Below are 22,671 nucleotides of genomic sequence, written 5' to 3'. Positions count from 1 at the left end.
CCAGCCCATGCCGCACGCCCTACCCTGTCTCCGGCCAATCCCTGCCGCACGCACCCGCCCTGCCCAAAGCCAGCCCCTGCAGCACCCCCATGCCCCCCATCTCCAGTCAACCCATGCCGAACCCCCCTGCACCCTCCGCCCTGCCCTGCCCGCAGCCAGCCCCGCACCCTCCGCCCTGTCCTGCCTGCAGCCAGCCCCGCACCCTCCTGTCTCCAGTCAGCTCTGTACCCCCTGCCTCCAGCTAGCCCTGGCCCATGCCCTTGTCTGCAGCTGGCCCCACGTCCACTGGTGCCCTGCAGTTCCCAGGGCAGTAACCCTGCACACCTGCTTCAATGAGAAGGGCAGGGAGCAGCTGGGAGCCACAGATGTGCACACCGTAGGGTGACCAGACAGCAAGTGTGAAAAATCAGGACGGGGGGGGGGGTAATAGGAGCCTATATAAGAAAAAGACCCCAAAATCGGGACTGTCTCTATAAAATCAGGACATCTGGTCCCCCTAGCACATCCCCATGGAGTGGCGGAGACCCACACATGTGAAACGGAGCTCATTTCTAGTTCAGGTCCATCTTTTTAAAAAAGAACTTTAGGTAGTGTTAACATACACCCGTATCTTCCTGGACATGCCCAGCTTTTTGGTTCTTAAATTGCAGGAAAATACGGAGGTGTGGTAACCCTATTGGTACAAAAAATACATACTGTGGCACATCCCTTAAACCAGAACTTTTTATACGGAACCGATTGTTAAGATTTTGGCAGCTCATCACTGGATACAGATACTATAATTATGGCCCCAGTCCTGCTAATATTTATGCACATCAAGTAGTCCCATTCTTGACTTAAGTCCCAAATAGACGTATGCCCCTACTCAAAGTGCTTAACTTTATGCATGTGCTTAAGTCTTAGCAGGATTAGGGCTTTTCAGAGTTCACACATATATTAATTATACAATTGATGCATCTACAAACAATTACAGTATATAAAAAAATCCCTACCATACTGTAAATACAAATTCAAAATACCCAATCTTGCAACCCTTATTCACACAAGTAGTCAGACTGATACAGTGTAATGCAGCTACTCATGTGAGTAACATTTGGAAGATGAAGGACATAATTTTTATCAACAAAGCAAGCCAATCTGAGAAAGCAGCGTAATATTAGAATATTTATACCGTGCATAAGCTTTTCCTTTTATCCCCCTAAGAAGTAATGTTATTAAAAACAAATGCTGCTTTACTACTTAATACAGATATTTCTCTCTCTTTTTTGCTAAATCAAACAGTAAGTTTCCAGGCTTTCACAATTATTTTAGTACTCAATATCCTAAGGGATTGTCTTGTTCAGTTTGTTTTATCTTTAATACACACTCATGTTGTTTCTGGCTGCTGGATAACTCCATTCTTTGTAAATTTGTAAATATTTTTCCATATTGGTAATACAAGTGATCCACTAAGCCTCAGTGGAGGTTGGGAACTCTGAATGCTATGGGTATTTTCTGCCCTTTGGGGCAGCAGTTAAAGGCTGACCTCAGATCTTTGAGCTGACAAAGCTATTTAATTCCTTTTTGTTAAACAGACACATATTGGAACTATTCTACTACGTTTTGTGTGATAGTCTATCTGGTTCATGTGTTGGGATGCAGTGGAGCAGAGGGAAAACTACCTCCCCAGGTGAATACTGAGGCCTACCATGGCTAGTTCAATGAGCGTATCTTTTCTAAGTATATAGATAAGCTGTTTCTCGGTTATCTGGGAGTGGGTCCTGAAACCCTCTCCCTGACACATTTAACTCGTGCCAGCTCACCTGTGGAGCAGCACCCAGCCAAGGTCCAGTGGTCAGCAGGCCTGGTAAGAAAGCGCCTCTATGCTCTGCTTTCACAAGGGTGGTGGGAGAGGGGCTCTAAAGGAAAAACAAATAAACATTGACTCATCCCAAGTTTCAACTGGGAGTAAATGGGATGAGGAATTAGGTCTGGTCCCCCTCCCTCCATTTCTGCTTGAAGTGAACCATTGCTGCTGAGTATTTGAGTCTATGGTACTTGGATTTTAAAAGACACCACTTAAAAATATCAGTTCCTTCCACTTTGTAGGTTATGTAAGTATCACAACTGAACAGAGTAATGCCATCTTTCTAATTCTGACCTCTAACGAAACTACGTGAGCCTAGGTAAGGATGTCTAAGATAAGTAATCAATTATTCCTCCTCCAATCAGATACATTTGACCCATCAGGTCTATGTAAGTAAGTTTGTGTATGTTCACACTCTCCTTTTAATTGTGAAGGAAGATAGCAGTGCACTATTATCTTTTACTGAGAAACCTCTGTTTAGTCTGGCAGGAAGGAAAGAAACACTGATTTCCTTTGCTGCATTTAAAGCTTTATTTACTTAGTGCTATATTGGATTGGCCAAGGTAAACTAACCTGAATCTGCTCTGCTGGAACATGGATAATGTGGGAAGGTCTGTCACCATGGTGATGAACTGCATTGCTTTCTTGTTCATAAATGGCATCTCGTTCAGGCTGAGGAAGACTGAGGAACCTTCGGATCATTGAAAGATTCTCCCATAGGGTCCTGTTTTCTGGTGAGGGATCTTCCTTCCAACGTAACAGTTCACAAAGCCACCCCTTGAAGATAACATCAAAGTATCATTTAATAAGGGACAGATTTTACTCTCATTTACACTTCATTTGGAGTGAATGGGGTTTTACAGGGACAAACAAGGGCTGAATTTGTACTTTTACATTGCCTCATTTCCCTCCCCGCCACTTTTCTTTGTCAGAAATTACTTTCATTTTAAATTCTGGAGGCCTCTCCTGAAATCTAAAGTAAACACTAAATGTGTCAAGAGTCTGTTATGTTATTTTACTATCACAAAATAGGAATTTTTTGCATAACATGTTTTCAGTAGTTTCACATACTTGCTATATATTAAACAAACAAATTGATCAAGGCAGTATCCCTTACATACTCCAAATATATAGTTAGTGTTCTGTTTCATCTAACTCCAGTATGTTCTTTCTTCTGTTTATTTTCTTTTATGTAAGCCAATATCCATCTCAGGGTATTAAGAATGTATTTTAGTAGCTAGTAGATGTCGTCTTCTGGCTGCCGCGTCTTATTTCTCCCCCCCCCCCCCGAATTCTAGTATGATATTTTTTCTTATTCAGAGTAAAAATACTTCAAAAATATCTCGTCTGTAGTTCTGCCTCATGTAAATTGTTATGATAAAGGAGTTCTATAATGTCCTTTTAAAAGAAAGGAATCCTTTGAGTAGACATTAAGTTATATCTTCTTCCTCATTGCTACATACAGAGGTGGCTCTGCAGGTGAACTTACCCCATATGATAACTTTATCTATTTCAGATCCTTTCCCTTTAAAACAGACTTTAAAATCAGATTCACAAGTTTGTTTGATATTGTGGATTTAAAAGGGGATATGTTCATAGGTATGCACAGGAACATGCCCTTCACACCATTTCCAGATTATAGCAAATTGTCTAAGAATGCACCCACTCCAACTCAGACATGTTCTAGGCAAACAGACTAAATGTATGACAAAAGACTGTCCCATGAGAAATGTAGCAATTGCTAATTTGCTTCAAAGACAGACATACAGTTTTATCTTGAACATTTAGCAACTGGTTTCTTATGGTACCTTAAAATTAAATCTGGGGTACTTTCTGCCTTGGTATTTAATGTTTGAAAGGAATAGCGCAGACACCAACTGGCTAATATAGTGTGCAGCAACAAAACATTACAAGTACACCGGACCCTCGCTAGAACGCGCGTATATATAGCGCAAATTTGCATATAACGCGGTCGCAGCCATGGATCCCAAATGTAATTACTTTAATTGGAATTCATTTTAATGCGGTACCATGCATGGATCCCAAATCCAGTGTTCTAGCAAGGGTCTGGTGTATATAACGTTCACAATTCTTTTTTTAGCTCAAGGATTTTTTTTAAACTAGCTCTATAAAATTTTATTTCTTAATGTTGTAAGTAAGATAATGTGATATTTTATTAGACCAACAAATAATACATTCAGAAACCTTTAGACCCCTTCTTCACATACTCGTGGTTTACCCAGTTTACTATATTTTCTGTAGATACACTAACAATGGAAATTTAGATGTTCTTGGTGCCATACATACTTTGTCCAGAAGCTAATTTCAAAGTGTAGTTTTTAAAAAAACCATTAAAGAAGAGAAAACAGTAGAAGTAAGTGATTTAATTCATCCTGTGTTATTTGGAGGGCTGAAAATTTAAAATATATGGTCTTGGTCACAGGTGGCAGATTAAACAATGGATACGGAGGAAAACATATGGAAATAATGAAAAATAAATGCTTTAAATAAATATGGTGGTAACACAGTTGAGAAACCGAAAACTTAAATAGGGCCAAATCCAGATTTGTGGTGAACAGGTACTCTGGGTAGAGAAGATAATGTATTAGAAAACTGTCCTTTGTGGAAAAGATGGGATAGAAATCCAACCTATTGCTCAAAAGAGTGCTAGTGAGAGAGAACGGCTACTGTGGTGTCCAGTGTAACATAGGCTAAGAGATCTAGTCTAGGAATCTGATTAGGTAATGTAGCCAGCTCCTTAGCACATATGCGATGATGTCCACCACATGCTAGATGGGGTTGAAGACATTTCCTTTTTAAAGCAGCAGCAGCAAAGTGCACCTAGCTGTACATTTCTCCTGCCTGTCTTAAGGCATCATGCTGTATGGAGGTAGGTTAGTGCATGGACCACACATGCACTCAGCATGATGCCGCTCCTTCCAGTCTTCTGTGTATTTCATAGGCAGAGGGACAGTATTCTGCATTTTTTTAAATTATACAGCATCAGTTAAATTGATGGATAATGTAGGTTTTTTTTTAAAAAATTTCAAAATCCAATATTAATTAAAATTGTGAAATTTGTAATTAAAAACAATGAAAATTGTCTTTCAAATATTTGCAGCCTGCGATGCTTCCCACCCAAAATGTGTGGCATTGTGCTAGTGATCCTGAAGCAGAAAATGAAACTGACAAGTCTGTTTATATCATAGGAAACGAAAAAGAAAAAGAAACAAACTGCAGTTATCTAAGGTATAAGTAACAAAAGCAAAGACATTTGTTTTTTAGCCTGACACTGTCCATTAGAACCTGGGCATATGTGGTGAACATGTGGACCACAGATGTTCTTTAGGAAAGATTCATCACAATTATGCTGGCTTAACAAATATTTCAGAAAGAGAGCTTTGATTCACTTAAAATATTTTTTCCTCATATTGTCACTTCAGTGTTTCTATACATACTAGATTGATCCTTATTTTTATTAATTGCCCATGACTAACATAACATTTCCAGTAGTTTGCTATTAACCTTTGCCCTGAAATAATACCTCTAATTCCTTATCTAAAAATCATTTGATGAATTGTTAAGTTGAAGCGTGTCTCCTTAGCTTTCCAAGGAAATGCAGTGATTTTAAGAGACTGAAATCAGATGCTTCTTACAAACTATTTCAACCTGCAGCCATAGACTGCTATTCTAACAAAAGTGTCTATTTTTCCATTTTATTCTTCATGTATTTTAAAAGGAGCAGATAGACATTTTGTTGCAACATCTGTGTGGCAATATGGAAATAACCAATTTGTTTCTTCTAAAATTACAAGGGTAAAAATAATTTACTGGACTGATTTCTACTATGTATTTCTGAATACTTTTATAAAGCCTGATTTTATTAAGGTTTAAATGATGCAGGGGGTGAATCGGCACTAACAGAAGTTGTATGATCTAGCTCCCACAGGGGACCAAAATCACTGTTCCAACATCAGTTCTTTTAGACTAAAAAGTCATTAATATTGTACATATTTCCAGGTTCAGTGTTCTGTACCAGATACATGCCTCCATCACAAAATTCAACACACAGAGAGGATGTGAGAAATGATTTTATAATATTTAGAAAAACAATTGGATGGACTTTGAAAACAAAAGATGTCATGGTTTTGAATCTGTTTTTACTTGGAGCAAAACATGAACAGATGTAGTTAATGTAGCTTTTAAATTTAGAAATGAACCCAAAAGGGCCAAATTCTGCCCTTCTATGATAGTCTAAATCTGGAGTAATTTTATTGACTTTAATCAGGTTATTTCTTATTTACACCAGTATAACTTAGGGCAGAATTTGATTCACAGTTTTCATGTTTTATAGCTTCTCAAAATTATAGGACTATAAGATAATAGGCAAAAGACTTACTACTCAAATCAGATCACAACTGTTCTTTAGTGCACACAAAGCACAGTGAAGAAGCAGCAGCTTTTCAAAAATTAGGCCAATTCAAAAACAGCAAGCCTAAAAAACTAAAACATCCTTGGGAACAACCTAAACTTTAAACATAGTATGTTTGCCAGGCAATATTACACTGAATATAAAGAAGGTATAAGACAAAATATAAACATTTAGCTACATATAAATACACTTGTAGAACTTTCAGAATGTTACTACTTTTCAAACTGACAAAGTTTAATGTGACACCTTCTGTTCTAAAACCTTTGTTTCTATTCAAAATCACGCCTTTAGCTGCTATCAATCACTATGCTCTCCCTACTACTTAAAATACTAACATGGGCCCTGGATGAGCTGAAAATGCCATGCAGATGAATTCTGAGATAATATGTTCAAACCTGTTATATACAACACAAATCCTGTAAAGTTATGTATTGTAAACCTACATTTATTGAGAACTAAAAGTCTTAAATCCATCTGCCACAAAGGAAATACTGATATGCACTTTAGAGTAACCAAGAACCATCTGCAAAGGTCTTGCTACAGTAAGCAAAAAATTAAAGATGCTAAACCTAAATATTATTAAAAAAAAAAGTCTTCTGACTGACTTTTGGTTAGGATGTCATTAAAGAAACATAAGACATTAGAAAGCAGAGAAACTGCCAAACTATTGCAGGAAAAAAAGGAAAACACACGCAAAAAGATAACAACAAATGTTATAGTCCACAACATATACCATTGTATGCTTATTTTAAAGAAAAATTCAGCAGTTCTAATCTCAATAGCCCAGTGATGTATTTTTCTGAACATTTTAATTGTATCTGATTTAAATACAAATCCTGATCCTCACCCTTACTCTCACCTCCCACTTTCTAGCAAGACAATTTCTGATTTCCTCAGCACTTTCTTTTTTGAAGAAGTTGATACAAGTCAATTAAACATGGAATAGGTAAGCACCAATTCTTATTATACTCAAGAACGATTGCCTTTCTGCAACCAATCAACATTTGCTATGCAATTCCCTCCAGATCTGTGGCAGGGCTAGGAGGCTCACCTTATTTTTGACTGTGCCAAACGTAACCAGTCTAGAAGGAAAGGAATTCAGTAAAGAGCAACTAAACTTCTTTGTTTGGTAAATCTATTAATGGTAAAAGGAATAAAATGACAAATACTTCTTACTGTATTAACTATCAAGGAATCAAATATATATTAAAAAAAGATTAGCTCTAACTTGAATTCTAAATGGCAAAACATTTTATATCATGTATGCTAAGATATGAAGAAGGTTCTTTCATATATTACATGCAGGAGTATTTTGTTGCAATCTCTGGGGTATATACACTATAAAAATATATGGCATTAGAAGAAATCAGCCTAAACAGGGAGGTATTTGATACAAAAAACATTTTAGTGGAAAGCATGAATTACATTTCTGCATCCAGTATGAACAAGGATTAAGTACATTATCCATTAAACAGTACTTCTAAACTCAAAAAATTCAGTATTGTAGACTAAACTACAGTAGGCATTTTGAATGAGCACATTTTCAGCAATAACTATAAAGCTAGCAATTTATCATTCAGCAAATAATTTTCTACTTTTAAAAGAATCTGTAAGTGTTACTTATGCTAATGAAGACCGTTTTTAATCTGCCCACAAACATGCTAATAGAGGGCAATTTTTTTTATTTACAAAGCTGAAGGCACTCAAGTGTAATTTCATATCAATGTTCTATAAACTGGGTAAAATGGGCTCTTAATCGTCTGAGCCACCAAAATCCTTCACCTTTAACACAAAGGCTTAAAGACAGAACAATAGATGCAAACTGATGAACTAAACTTCTAAAACTGACTTTCTCCCTTCAAATTCATTCAACTTGCTTTACAAATCTCATCTTTGTTAAAATGGCTTTGTTCATTGCCATTGATACTTCCATTACTTTTGCAGCTATGAAGGCAGAACCCACGTATAGGAAGGAAGAAATACAGGGTGGAAAGCACTATCACAGTGAATGTCTGTTTTCCTCAGGCTTTAACTTGTGAGCTGTTCATTGTGCAGGAAGGTTGCTTTTGCAAAAAGAAGTCATAATACTTTGAACAATGAGATACATAATGGTGGCAAAGGAGTACTGAAAGCATTTTAAATTATTTACTATGTTAAAAGGGTGAAATGGTACTTTAAATACATCAAATTTCATCATCTGGGCCATTTTTTGGTGGCAAAGTGGTATTGATCTTTCCAAATGCTTAAAATTAACTATTTCCAGAAGGTCATTATTTGATTAAAGACATTAAAGTTGAGGGCAAGAAATGATGCACTTTGTCTTCTTTCCCATTCAAATAATCATGTAATTTAATCAGAACTATCCCTTCATGTCCTGTAATAAAAATGTTTGTCTTAAGATATTGTTCTTTACCTAACATATTAACCTTTAAATGTTATGAAGTTCTTAAGAATAATCTTTGCTAGAGAAGATTCTTCCATAATGTAATGAGAGAAATCCCAACATTTAAATTGATAAGGATAAATTTCCTCTGTACATTGATTATAAAATGCATTAAACCCTTCAACTATGATTTCTCAGTGTTCAACAGAACCTAGAAATTCAGAGTTCTGAATAACCAAATTTTACATACAGTATTTTGAAGCAAAAATGTACCAACTATTAAATATATTGCTCCGTTAATAAACATAGTAAAATGGAACTATAAACTTGAAGTTATATAAAAACATTTCAGTTGGCATTAATTTTGTATTTGAGAAATATTCTATTTTTACTAAAGAACATGTAGTAGTAAAAATTTAAGGTTCATCACAAATTCATTTTTGGGCTGAGGCCATTTAAATTTTACTTGTTACTGGGTGAAATCCTATGGGTTTATTCAGGACGTCACACTAGATGATCACACATGTTCCCTTATGGCCTTAAAATGCATGAATCTACTTTTGGAATTTCCTAAAATCTGAAAGCCTATTTCCAGATAGAAGCAGGCCTGGCTGTAGTCCTATTGATGGTTTGATGTGGAAGGAAAAGTCAGACCCAGTTGTCCCTTACCTAGGCTTTTCTCTGGTGTTCAGATCTAGGTTTTACTTGTCAAATAAGGTTACCTTTCTCTGGCAACTTTGTAGCAAGCAGGAATGGGAAAGAGCTCCTTCTCTTGAGATGGCTAGTTGGCTATGCTGGAGTAAGGAACACATGCTTGTCTTGTGTGTGTTGTCAGATATCACTTTATCGAGCTTCCTCTCACACAAGATTCCATCTAAGAATTTAAGGCTCAGAGGATTTAATTTGAATAATTGACTGCTGACCAAGCCTGTTTAAGCCTGGCCATTGAGTTAACTGCCCTGGCTTTCACTGCCAATCTATCCACCACTAATACAGTAGGGATGTTTTCTTTACTATTAACTTGTATTCACCCTGGTTTCCACTCCTTCCTAATGATTCTTTGATAGAGGAGTAGGAAATTGTTTTAGCTTTGGATGGGAGACATTCTGTATTTATCCTGCTCATCCTTTTACAGATGCATCTTGTTTCTGGCCATCACCTTTTCTCTCTAGTTTCAGACACGTTTTTGAGGATTCTCAGAAAGGGTTATTGTTATCCAAAGCTGATAGTTTCTCTTCTTCAAAGGACTGAGCTAGAGCTTGTGAAAGGAGAATTTGCAGGGATTTTTACTTTTGCCCTTTGGGGGACGGTAGGTGTCCCCATCAGAGGAGAGGTCACTTTTCTTGCATTTTAGGGGGCTTAGACCTGGAGCTGGGGGCAGACAGGGGTCCATCTGTGTGCTTTTTACTCTCCAAACTAAATTGAGAGGAAATGTAGATGAAATTCAAGAAACTGGGATGGCACACAGGGATTTTTATCTATAGAGGTGAATTGTACTAAAGGAAAGGTGGACTTTTGGACTAGCCTTGGAGACTCCTACTTGGTGAAGATGTTAATATTTGCAGTCTTGAGAGCAGAGGAAAATAGACCTTCCCTTGTGGAGGTCTCTCTGGAGGAGTACTAGCTAGTGTCGAGGGATAGAGAAGCCACAATAAGCCGTAAGCACGGCAAACCTCTTCCCTCGGCAAAGTGAAAGTCCATGAGCTGGAAGCCATCACGACAGAGCTCCCCTCCTGTGTCTCCTTAGAAGGTCTCCTCATAGACACAGCACATCTCGACTTTGGTTTGCTCTATTTGGCCTGCTCTGATAATTGGGGAACTAGGAGAGGAGCCTGGCAAGTAGTCCCTGTTTGAGAAATAAAGCCCCTGAAACTTTGGCTCCCAGAGAAAAAGCGTAGCAAAAATGATTTTGCTTGCTGTGACCCCCCATTCAGCTTTAGAAGATAGTCAAGGTGCAAGAGGCAGAAAAATCTGCTGTGAGGGCAGAAGGGGCAGGACCAAGTCCTGGAAACTCATGGACAAGCCTAAAACTAGTATAGCACTTAAGGAAGCATAATGTAACCGAAGTACCTCAGTTGGAGAGTGTGGTCAGGATCCAGAAATGCTCTGTATGAAAACAGGGAAATGTGGCTGCACAAGTACATAACCAGTAACACAAAGGGTTCATAATTTAAAAAAAACTGATTAAAACAAGTTCTCTTACAACTTGGCTTTTTGTTTAAATGTCTCAATGAGATCTAAAACAAACAAACTAAGTTTGAAGTTTCTAGGATCTTCAGTATATGAGTTATCCAAATTTGAACTACTATATTTTAGTCATCTATTCTCTCATACTATATATTACTCTGCCTGTACAGTCACTCCCTTCTTTCCTGTATCTACATACATTTGCAGCATTTGTTCCAGCACTGAATTTTCCAACTGGAACTGTACCCAAATAAATAAATATATATTTTTTTGCAATGCCAGCCTGTTAAGAAAATGACAGGTCATACCTCATGTTTTAGGCCTTTGTGGAAACAAATACATTTCACCTGCTGTTCAGCATGATTTACAAAGTTTGTTTAACGTAAAAAAGCATATATATGATCTTGTTGACTGTCCGTTTGTTTACCTTATGAACCCACTACAGCCACATCCTCCCTAGTATACTATACTTCTGGGCCACTTTTAATAGTATGTGTGGACAGGAGATGAGAATCCTCTTAGGGAGCATATAATATTGTCCTGGTCCCCTTTACAGGGGGATGCATTGTAAAGGCTGTCAAAGTTCTGTGTGAATTTGAATTAGATTTTTTTTAAGCTCTTATAAGAATAGATGAATAGGCATAAAATGCTTTCTAGAGAAACTAAGGTCTATTACATGAAGGGCAATGGGCTACTTGATTTTTTGGAAAATGGAAATAGGCAAACAGCTTTCATGACCAAAGTTTTCTAATACTGCACTAGCGTGTTTTTGCCAGTCAGAGCCTTTTTAATGAGTTTATTATTGTCTTTTCAAAGTTTATGAAATTGGTTTGTGTGTGTCTGCAAAATTCACAATTTATTCATTTCTGACTGCTGTTCTGTCATTCAGTAAATAGAGATTGCTCTTCAGTATATTATATGACCTCTATCGATCTAGCTGAACAAGAACTTCACGCTTCCTCTTGAGGGTAGGCCTTCAATATAGCAGGGATGAGAGGTGTCACCACAAGACCATCTTACAAATACAATTTTAAGAGAGACAACCTGAGGGTTTCTTCTCTGCTCTTTAGACTTTCTCCAATCCAAAAGAGGACTACCGCTGTTTCTTTGTTACATAAGCTGACTGATTCCTTTGCATCAGCTACTGGGATTTCCCCAACCCTAAATCAGGAAATTTGAAACTGATCATATGGAAGCGTTAATGGCATCTATGCACTTATTTTACAGTTTAACGGAATCACTAGAACACAGATTGGTTACTTATTCATTATTAACTCTTCAGTTGGACCAACGCAAAGTTTTCATGTTTTAGGATTTTTTTTAAAATGATCACTCCTGATAGTTCTGTCAAAAAGGTTGGTTTCTTTATTTATTAGATTGGCTTTTGTTGCCAGAGGATCAGCAAAAAGGGTGAGCCTGGATGTGATCAGCTGTGATTAAATAAATAAATAAATAAATAAATCAATATGTAGCTGTCAGTACAACAGATGGGAATTAGTATAAAAGAACTTATAGGGCTTGTCGGAAGAGAGGTAAACTTCAAAGATAAGGGATTCATTTTTTTCAGCTAGGGAAGGATGAAGAAATTGATGTTCCTGTTTCTCGAGGTATCATATTTAAATCTATTAACCAGTCACATCATCTTGCAGTTCTAATCGGTTACAGAACCCTCCCTGTGATGTGAAAAAACCCAGCTAACAGTGGTACATAAAGGTATTTTGTGAACCCTTTTTTCTGGCATACTTCAAAATAAAAATTTCCCCTCCAATCCCATGTGTGCATCTTTAACACCTGTCCACCAGAAACTTACAAAAAGGCCACCAACTTCAATTCATATTTGTATTTTTTTTAAAATAAAAATATATAATTTTTAACAAAATAAGGAAATGGAATATTAAAGTAGAAAATTCATTTATAGCCAGCAGGTGAGAAAGAAAAGAAAGAAACGGCATTTAATTAGCTAGCTGGCTATTGTCCTGATCCTGCAAGCTACTTTGTGCAGGCAGACCCCTGTGCTTACTTGGATCCACGATGAAATCAGGGTGAGCGATACCGGGGGCAAGGACCCAGCCTCATAGAGCAGGATCAAGGCCTAAAACTGTATCAGATATGTACCCTCCATATACACATGCACTTATGGGAGAAAAAATTCTGTGCCTAACTAAAAATGTAATTATTCAACTCGTTTTGTACTCAGCTATAAAAGTAATCTAAATTAAGAGCTGCCCCCAAACTTAGTTCCCTATCTCTCAGCCTCCTCCACTTTTCTTTTCCAACTATATTTTTCTTCACTTCAGTACAAATAGCAATGATAGGCACAAGCCCTAATCAAAAATATAATAAGCATTCTTTTGCAAACCTTATATAAAATGCAACTATATTCATATGTAAAAAGACAAAGAAAAAAAGGAAAAATAATAATGGATTGTAAAAAAAAAAAGGTAGGTGATGCTTTATTCTTCTTTCTTTTCCATCATTTTTTCTTCCACACATACAATACAAACGGCACTGTAAGCACCAACTACACGAGACAAAAAGGTGTTTAAAAATCAAAACAACAAAAAACAATTGCCAATTTGTTAATAAAGTCAGCCTTAGTCTGGTACATTACCCTTTACACTGTAGGGCTATAAAATGGGTCACTGGGTTTCACAGAAGGGTGACTGGAAAATACAACCCCACATCCCTTACATATACTGAAGAGAAGTTGCATGTAAAAGGGCCTGATTTCATGGCAATAGCACGGCTTCCCTCCATAGAACTGAAAAAAAAAACTACCAATATGCTTAGTGGCCCCTATATTTATTTTTCAAATGTGCCATGAATTTTTCTTTGGCTGCTAGACCTACAGTTGAGTTAACCAGGAGTCTTTAAACAGAAGGGGTCTGGCGATTTTTTCAAACCTTTTTACCACTAACAACTTACAAGTGAACAGCAAATGTTTATTATTAAGTTACTTATAGAGGTTGAACATTTGCTTCTTTGGAAAGGCCTTTGGTAAACAGACCTTGGGGACAGAAGAGCCACTTTCAAAAAATAACTCACATGTTCTTCTTAAAAAGAAAAAAAAAAAAACGCACAAAAAGCCCTAAAACGAAAAAAGGTTCATAATCCTTGTTTCTAGAAATTCATTCTTTCCTCATAGAAAAATGAACTACCATTTGAAGAATGAGTCCAGATCCCTACAATTTTCAAAAACATTTTAAACTACAACTTTCAGTTTGACTGGGATAATTTTCCGGTAAGTTACATCACCCCACAAAAAGAGCATATCCCAAAACATATTTCCATTCACCACTTGCCATATTCTTGACCCAAGTCTCAATTTTTTAAACAGCTCCATATATGCATATTTAAAATTAGACATTTAAATATTCCTGAACAAATTCCTTCTATATTCCCTTTTGGAACAGGGTATATTCAGTGGTTTTCAGTTTCTGAATAAATGGCACCTCATGCTATTAAAATATGACAACATCTCAGTTAAGATGATGAGGGTAAAAGTTGTAAGAAAGAAAACGTTTCTCCAACTTCTCCTCCAGGTTCTGCTGATATAGACATTTTACTACAGCCAAGGTCAGAGAACTTAGCAATGCCAGCTGTCTCAAGGCCCCTTAGAACCTCTTTAAAATGAAGATCTTAGGAGATGGTGAAGCTCCAAACAGATGAGAAGGCGACAGTGATGAGAACATATATCCCACATATGACAAGGAAAAGGCCTCTGCTTATCACATGGTGCCTGGGAGAGTGGTAAGCTGGGTCAAAAGTAAAATAAGGGGAAGGGTCTGTTCTCCTTCCTCCTGACTGGCCAAGGCAGGGAAAGCCTACGGGAACTGTCTCCCAATGTTTTCAAGTACTTTGCTTCTGTTTGGTGAACTCTAATAAAAGCCTGGAGGAAAGACTAATGCTTGGATCTTTATTTCCCTTCCCTAGCTAATGAAACTGCCTACCAGCTCACACTATCACTTCTGGATGTCTTCACAAATGCATCTTCCTCTAAGATTTCCTCCACTGAGTCACTTGTCCGGCGGTACTAAGCCAGGTTAGTTTCGTTCCTTATATTTATTTCCACCCAATGGCATTTATTTTGAGTTTCATGCAAAAGCGAATAGTTCCAGTGATGTCTGGTAATAAATCTTAAAATCAGGAGCAGCTAGGTGTCACCTGAAGCTGAACAAAGTGAATCTCTTTTCTTAGGCCAACTCCTTCCTCATATTAAATCAGGGTAGCAAATCATTAATTAAAGGTGAACCAAAAATGAAGTTACATTTGAGCCTTTCACAGCCTGTTTGTTTTTGTGTTTAATGTAGTTGGAGGAAGTTCCTGTATCTACAACATTCCCCATTACATACCAGAGACATTAATATCCTGATTCAGTAAGGTACTCAAGCATGTGCCTAACTCTAAGCATGTGAATAAGGACACTGAAGTTACTGATGTTTAAATACCTTGCTGAATTGGAGCCTAAAGCTTTAGAGAATTCTACTGAGGACCATTTAAGGTCTCATCGATTTTTAATTTGCCTCTCAAATACCACCCTGGTGTAACCTGAGAAGTCACAGAACATTATACTATACAGAATAAAGATGAGTTGATCACTGAATATCAATTTGGATAAATATTTGTGAACTGGGATTCCCCCTACACCTGCTGTGTCACTTGTGTTAGTCTATCCATTGGAATAGTTTGGATATGCTATATTCAAATTCTGAAATATGGGCAAGTTAAATTTGGAGGATAGCAAAAATATGCAATATGAAAATCTATTTAATTTAATTCAATTGAATTCAGATCAACAAAATTTTGTCCCCTTTCATTAGGACTAAGAATCCTACAATATTCTTTTCAGTGCTAACAATTTTTAGCTATACAGCTTATAAAGGACAGGAAATACAGATCTATACTCTCCAACCTCTGTTCGCTTTAATTTGGATCTGTCAATCCTCTATTAAATTGCTTCTCAAAATGCCATATAAAGGCCCAGCAAACATTATCACTTTCACAGAAATTCCTTCTTTGTATTAATATACTTGTACAATCAAATTTCTCAGTCTCAGAAATAAAATTCTCCCTGATAACTATTTTCCCCTCAAACGGTATAGAAAACAACAAGAGTTGGACAAACGCTCAGTTAATCTAGTACTTAGTCTAGCCCATTTCCAGGCATTATTGATTAGGATCACTAACGCCTTAACTTCTTTGCAGAATCTTTAATTATATTTGCATCTGACCTCAGTGTACCATTAATACTAGCTCACGAAGGCTTTTTCTGTTTTTTACCTCTTCCTGTTACAATAATATACTGTCTGCTTATTAACCTCTGTTTTTCCACGTCTACTACATGAAGGCCAAAAATCATTGATGCATGGTGAAAAGGGAGGTAACGAAACGGAGTGATCCAGAACACAGATACTCTTTCTGAAGTGAAGTGGGAGACTGCTCCGTCTTGCTTCTCACCTCTGATATGGATGCAGCACCAACCTATCAGATTATAAAATCAGCAGTGCCTCTGACTAGGGCTGTTCTCTCTCTACTGCCCTATGCAAGTGTGTCTAGCAGAATAGTAAGCAGAATGCCAGTCAGAGGCATTTTAGGAGGAGAGCTTCTACCCTGCTGAAATGGGGGAAGATTGTGTGAGTGCCAGCTAGAACAGAGGGTGCTTGTACAAAAGGAGTGGTGTATGCACCTCGGTTGGGGTGACTATTTTACAGGCAGGCTCGTGCATAGAGGTGGCAACAGGGGAGCAGAGAGAGAGATGGAAAGAGTTGGTGGTAAGGATGTGTGTGGAAGAGAAACAGGGGACATAGTAATGTGAAGGGGTAAGGGAGGGATAAAAGGACAGACATAACCAGGGGAATTAGTCAAGGATGACAACAGGGAAACAAAACAGAAGGTGAGGATGCAGAAAAAGAGGGAGAGATTAAGAAAATCTATCCTGCCAGAAACAGCACCTCTTGTCAGACAGCAGGTGCTGCCTCGGGAAGAGCTGATTTATGCATCTGGAAGTGTAGGAGCCAAAACACTTTACCTAAATAGGAAAAAATTAAAAATAAAGCAACTGAAAAAGGAGGGGGAAAGGGTGTCACCCTCATTTTTTGGCATGAAAAGACTTCCAGATTGCATTAATTTTTCATATATCTTCTGAGAATGAGAGGAGGATCTCTGGACCTTCTGTAGAAACCTTAAACAATTCAGTTTCTTTCCTGGTTATCTCTTCTCAGCTGAATCCTTCCTTACCCTCCCCTTTACGCCGCCACCAATTGAATTCTGAATTAGATATATGGCCAGAACCTCCAATAGTTCTTTGCTGGGGCTCTTCTGATGGATCCACTGGGCCAGATTCTTCATTAGTGCAGCCATTCTACACAACCCTCCTTGGGGTATTCTAGTCATAGAGATGGTAGATCCAGCCCTATGAGGATCATTCCACAGCTAAGAGATCTTTCAGTGACAGAGCCAGCATACAGGCTCCTTTGTCACTGTCCTTTCTTGCTATCAAGATGGGGAGCATGGCTGAAGAAAGGGGACATCGCTGAGACACCCACTGATTCCTAGCTATAGTTTCAGCCCTCCTGCTGCCATGAACAGCCTATATACATTAGAGCAGTCCTCCAGCTGTTCTACCTCAGCACAGAAGGACTTGCCATGCATGCAGTGCCCTGTGTTATGTGCACCTTGGCTGGCCCTAAGATTCTGGCTCATTGTGCCTCCAAGAAGTTCTCCTCCTCCACCTACCAATTGAGCTCATTTTGAATATTTTACTATTTGTACCACAGTTCCCACACTACCAAAATAACCACTCCACCACTAAATGACTGACAAAGGATATAGGATAAATGAACCTTTAATTCATGACAAATGTTCACCTACCATAGAAGCAGTGTCTAAATGAGAACAGACTTCATGCAAGTGGTATTATGTATAATACCACTCACCTTAAGAGAGCATGCCCATACATCTACCAGTCACAACTACCCAACGAGCCTACACAATTCCACTCCTGTCCATTACATAATTTTTCTTATTATAAGAATTGTTTCAACCCTTATAAATAAAAACTTCTCAAAATTACATAACAGGAACCCTAAATGGAAAAAAAATGCCAACAAAGTGATCTAGTTATAAGTAGACAGTTTAAAACTAATCTAACCATCATGAAAACTTTAAGTCAAAAAATTGACTGGAAAATTGGGTTATTGACAAAAAAAATTCTGCAGGTAGTTTTTTATTTCCTTGAAAATATTTGAGGTTTTTTCCATTTGATACTTGATTTTTTTCCCTTTGGGCAGTTTTTGGCCAAAAAAAATTAAGTTCCCAGTTGCCAATGAACAACATTTTAATTTTTTGCATTTTGGGATAAAAATTAGAATTTTATTTTTATCAAAATTGTGTTTTCTGACCAGCTCTATTTTTAGTTCACCTCAAAATCAAAACTAGAAATTTCCTAGCACATCATTTTTAAAACAGCACGTTAGTACCTTTTTTTTAAAAAAAAAAAAGGGAGCAGAGATAAAAAAGTAAGAAAGAACGAGATGAAAAGCAGTGAAAGCATATTCTTGTTTCATTTCTTTGTGTAAGCAAGGAGGATTTCCAATAAAAGTCCTGAGCAAATGACCTTCAGTAAAACAATCTTGCACAATTAGACAATGTCTCTGTTTTCCTATACAGACTTTGATTTCACCTTCTTTACAGTGAAAACCACACCTTAAAAAAAAAAAAAAAAAAAAGGAGAGGGAAGGAAACAACAAACAACAACAAAAAAGCCTGAAATTTTAGTTACACCACATGTGGTTTTCATTTGTAAAAAATGAACAAGCTGTTTGTGGTTAAACTGTCTAATCTGCTGTTATCAATCTAGCGCTGCATTCAAGATTTACAGGATACATCAGCTTCTGTGCCACATTAGCTGTAAAAGGGAGAAGGGTGGGAGGAAAAAGGAGGAGGAGAGAGTTTATCCTGAGGAATAATATTTCCAATGCAGCCACACTCACACTACATCTGGTTGTGCTGGTAGCGGCAGTTAAATTGAAATATTTCACAGCGTGTGTCAGAAACATGCAGAATGGTAATTATGACAGATCTGATTAAGCCTGAGTGCCACTAGCTCCCTGGCCAGCTCCGGTTGTGCAGGTGTGACCTTGTGCGTGCCTGCGTGTGTAAATAAAATTAATTACAAGCGAGAGGGCGAAGGCTTCAGTGACATCACAAAGCGGAGAAACTCCCAAGGGGGAGACCTAATGGAATATTTTCCCTCAGTCTAATAATACAGTTCATATTGACTTGAGGTAATTAGTGGGATCATTAAAGCAGTTTTCCCGGCGTATTTGGCTGCCTGATCAGATTAGTGAAAATGTTCTTCAGAACAAGCCCTGTGTGGTCTGCCAAAGGAGGAGGAAATAAAAAGCAACAAAGCATATTTTAGAATGATAAGCAGTGCTGGACTTTCAGTCCTGCAAAATGCTGTACTGATCTCTGGAGTCTAGAAATCCTACTGTCTTGACCCTTTCAATTCTTCCATACAACTTGCACATGCTCCTGCTTCGTACAGGCTAATTTCCACGAACACCTTCACTATTTAAAACTGGATAAAAGGCATCTTCACTGATCGTTTTAAAATGACTAGGTTCAATAATTGGAGGGGAACCACGAAAAACAAATATAAACAGAGCTTGATAAAAAATAGATTACATTGGTTTCAAAATTGGTAATATTTTGAGGTCATAATAGGCTTAGCGTAGCAAAAAAAGTTTTAAAAAAATAGGTCTTCCATTTTAACAGAACATAGAGCCCTGAACAAGAAATGGACCATTTGTTTAAAAACACTCTATTGAGCATGCTCTATCTTGCAAATGGAATATGCCAAGCTCTGTCACAGATGGCAGGCTTTGACAGTTCCCATCCGTAGTGTCGATACTCGACAGTTCAGCACAAGATCAGTGACATTCTGTCTCATTAGAGCCACGCTAATTATCACAGCTAGTTTCAGGGGAAACCATGTGTTGCAATGGTCAATTTGAAGGAGTCTGTGCATCAACAAACTGGTAATAAGGATCAGACACCTTATTATATGACAGCATGCTGCCTATGATCTGATTTACTGAATCAGAGGTAGTGAGGCAACAGTGAAGCCTGATGGGTTGTGGAACAGCGTGTACACAATGCATGTCTAAAACATGCTTCTAAAAAAGGAATTACACAAATATTATACATAAAGATTCCAAAACTGTGAAGTCATAATAATTAAGACTTTTTTCCTTTATCATGAAACCCTACTGAGATGGTTAAAATACCGTCAATTGACCTGATTGTCTGTAGTCAAATAAAATCAATTACTAAAAATGAGAACAGTAAAATTATGGACTATGCTAAACTATATTTCATCTGATACTTTGTTTTTTTCAATTGCAATAATGATGATGAACATTTCAGTGTCAGAAAACACTGCTCAATTTTTGGATAGGACTTTAGATCCTGCAAAATGTTGTCCACACATGACAATTTCTCTGTATACATCCACAGACCTAAATTCTAATTTTCAGACAAGGATTCCCTCCCCCCAGTACAGAGTCATTCAACTAGCCATTGTGCTTTGCTGCTGTTATTTTCATGCCAGTCTGAAAAAGGCTAATGGAGGGTTTTATCCTGTCAGGTGTGGCATGCCCTCAACTCCCACAGATCTCTACGGATCTCTTGCAGGACCTGGCTATGAAGGTGTTAAAGATTAACTCAGGAATAATGTATGACAGGTGTGCAACCCATTCCTCTAGAGAAGCTCTTCTTAGATCTTGTACATAATGTTTTCTGAAACGGGTGTAGATACTTAAAATTGGTTCAGGCTAATGTATTTGGATATGCGGTGGGATAGCTATTTTATAACACTATTTAAAATGCTTATTGCCTCATCCACACTGGACAGAGTCTTTTCATCTTCTTTATTTGTTGAAGGTATTGAGTGGTCCTAAAGAGCTATGGGGTGGTTAATCTAGTCCTTGTACATCATATTGAAATGCTTTCCATTCTCACATTATACATTTTCTTTGACATGAAAAAAATCAGTGTTGTTTGGTTCATTTTATTTATAAAGCTTTTCTAGGGCAACCAGCACCGCAGTATCAGAGCGCCTCAAACATTAAGGAGTTTATCCTCACAATATCCCTGTGATGTGAGGACTATTATTATCCCCATTTTACAGATGGGAATCGAAGCACTGAAACATCAAATGACTTGCCCAAGGTCACAAAAACATCCTGTGCTACAGCCAGGAACAGAACCAAAAACCCAGTTTAAAAGACAGTCAAGTTATTGCCCCATTTTGCTATTGCCTGCAGTCTCTCCAGAATGTTTTTTTTAAAGACCAGTCATTTCATGAAGTGCTTACTCTTACTTCTAAGAGGAAAGGTAGTGAAAGTTAGAGAATATGGGCAGAGGTAAAGTCCTGGGGACGTTTAGTACTATCTTTTGCTTCTGCTGTCAAACATAGAAATTTCACTCTCCATGACTCCGTTTAGAAAGAACCCTACGACTTGCAATGTGATATTTTGTGAAAAACAAATTGGCATTATCTGCCAAGTTTCACAGTTTCACTGAATGACACACGGTGTTATAGAGCAATTCTTCATCCCAGACAGAAGCCAATCACTCTTTCCCAGTTTGCACTTTCCCCCCTCCATTCCTGTTGATACCTGATCCTGTCCTGACTCCTGCAGCTCATGGCAAGACTACAACTGTCAGAGAAACCACACTGGGGCAGTCCAAAAAAGGAGACATGTTATATGAGGTGTTTATACTGCTAATATTTTCTACCTATAGAAGCAAAGATTTGAATGGAAACTTGTAATGAAGAAAGATGTAACAGTACATTTTATTTTTATCTAGTGTCTTTTATATGCAGTATCCCTACACACATCATCGAGAATCCATTGTAAGCTTAAGAAAAAAAAGTTCTTAAGCCAAGATTTAAAAACAGGAAATGGCAGTCACTCTGAAGGAGACAAAGAAGAGAATAAATTCCAGATAGATGGGATATGATAATTAAAAGATCAAATCCCACTCTGGAGACTCATTGTCTGCCCAAATCAGAGACCAAGGTTTAGCTGGGCAGAATGTGAATGGTGAAGGGATGGTGTCTTTTAATATATACTCAAAGAGCCCCCTCCTCCCCTTGCTCCCATACTATAACAGGGATGTCTCCAGATAATAAAAGGTTACCTTCCTATTAGAAAGTATTTGTGTGGGGAAAAGAACAGATCAAACATACAGCATTTATAAAACTGCTGGTTAAAAAGATAAAAGTGAGATAAACATCAATGTTTCACTATAAATCACTAGGTTTACAACATTAAAATTTCCAGTAAAAGCAAGGTTTTATATATACCTGAACTCTAATGGCCTATTCTGAAAATATTTGTGTCAGGAAAAGCATGGTATTTCCATGCCAAAAGCAATTTTAGTGCCATTGTTTAGCATTCCCTTCCCAAATTAACTCTTTCCAAATCCATGTGACAAAACCTAAAATTCAGTGTCTATTTCTATTTTTACCCTATACCATGTTCTTTGTTATGCATAGGTTAAAAACTGAGGGAGCTCTGAGTTGTCAAACGGAAGAAGTTGGACACTTCTGAAGAAATGCCACAGCACAAAATAATCACATTAGCAGGCAAGAATAGAATTTATAGTGTGTCCTTAACCACTGATTCACCTCAACGCTTATGCATGCAAACCGATCAATTTCAAAGGGGCTAACTGCCTAACCAACTGGAATGACAAACATAGACGGACAGGAAATTAGGCAACACAGTATAACATACTGCAAAAGAAATTGGT

General features: G+C 37.6%; 1 protein-coding gene across 11 annotated transcripts in view; it reads right to left on the bottom strand.

Moving 5' to 3' along the window:
- SATB1 (SATB homeobox 1) overlaps positions 1-22,671 on the bottom strand; it is a 107,958-nt gene that overhangs the window by 3,467 nt on the left and 81,820 nt on the right. For 6 of the 11 annotated variants that reach the window (XM_073333528.2, XM_073333529.2, XM_073333527.2 and 3 more), the window contains 3 exons: positions 7,330-7,413; positions 2,420-2,623; positions 1,803-1,898 (listed from right to left, as the gene is read on the bottom strand). In XM_073333528.2, the coding sequence (XP_073189629.1) occupies positions 1,803-1,898; positions 2,420-2,623; positions 7,330-7,413 (384 nt within the window). The remainder of the gene's footprint in view (positions 1-1,802; positions 1,899-2,419; positions 2,624-7,329; positions 7,414-22,671) is intronic. The other 5 variants (XM_073333531.2, XM_073333532.2, XM_073333533.2 and 2 more) reach the window with 3 other exon arrangements.

Source organism: Lepidochelys kempii, chromosome 2 (genome assembly GCF_965140285.1).
Source record: "Lepidochelys kempii isolate rLepKem1 chromosome 2, rLepKem1.hap1, whole genome shotgun sequence".
Taxonomy (NCBI): domain Eukaryota; kingdom Metazoa; phylum Chordata; order Testudines; family Cheloniidae; genus Lepidochelys; species Lepidochelys kempii.
The sequence above is the reverse complement of the archived record's forward strand: the minus strand, read 5'-3'. Positions and strand labels throughout refer to the sequence as shown.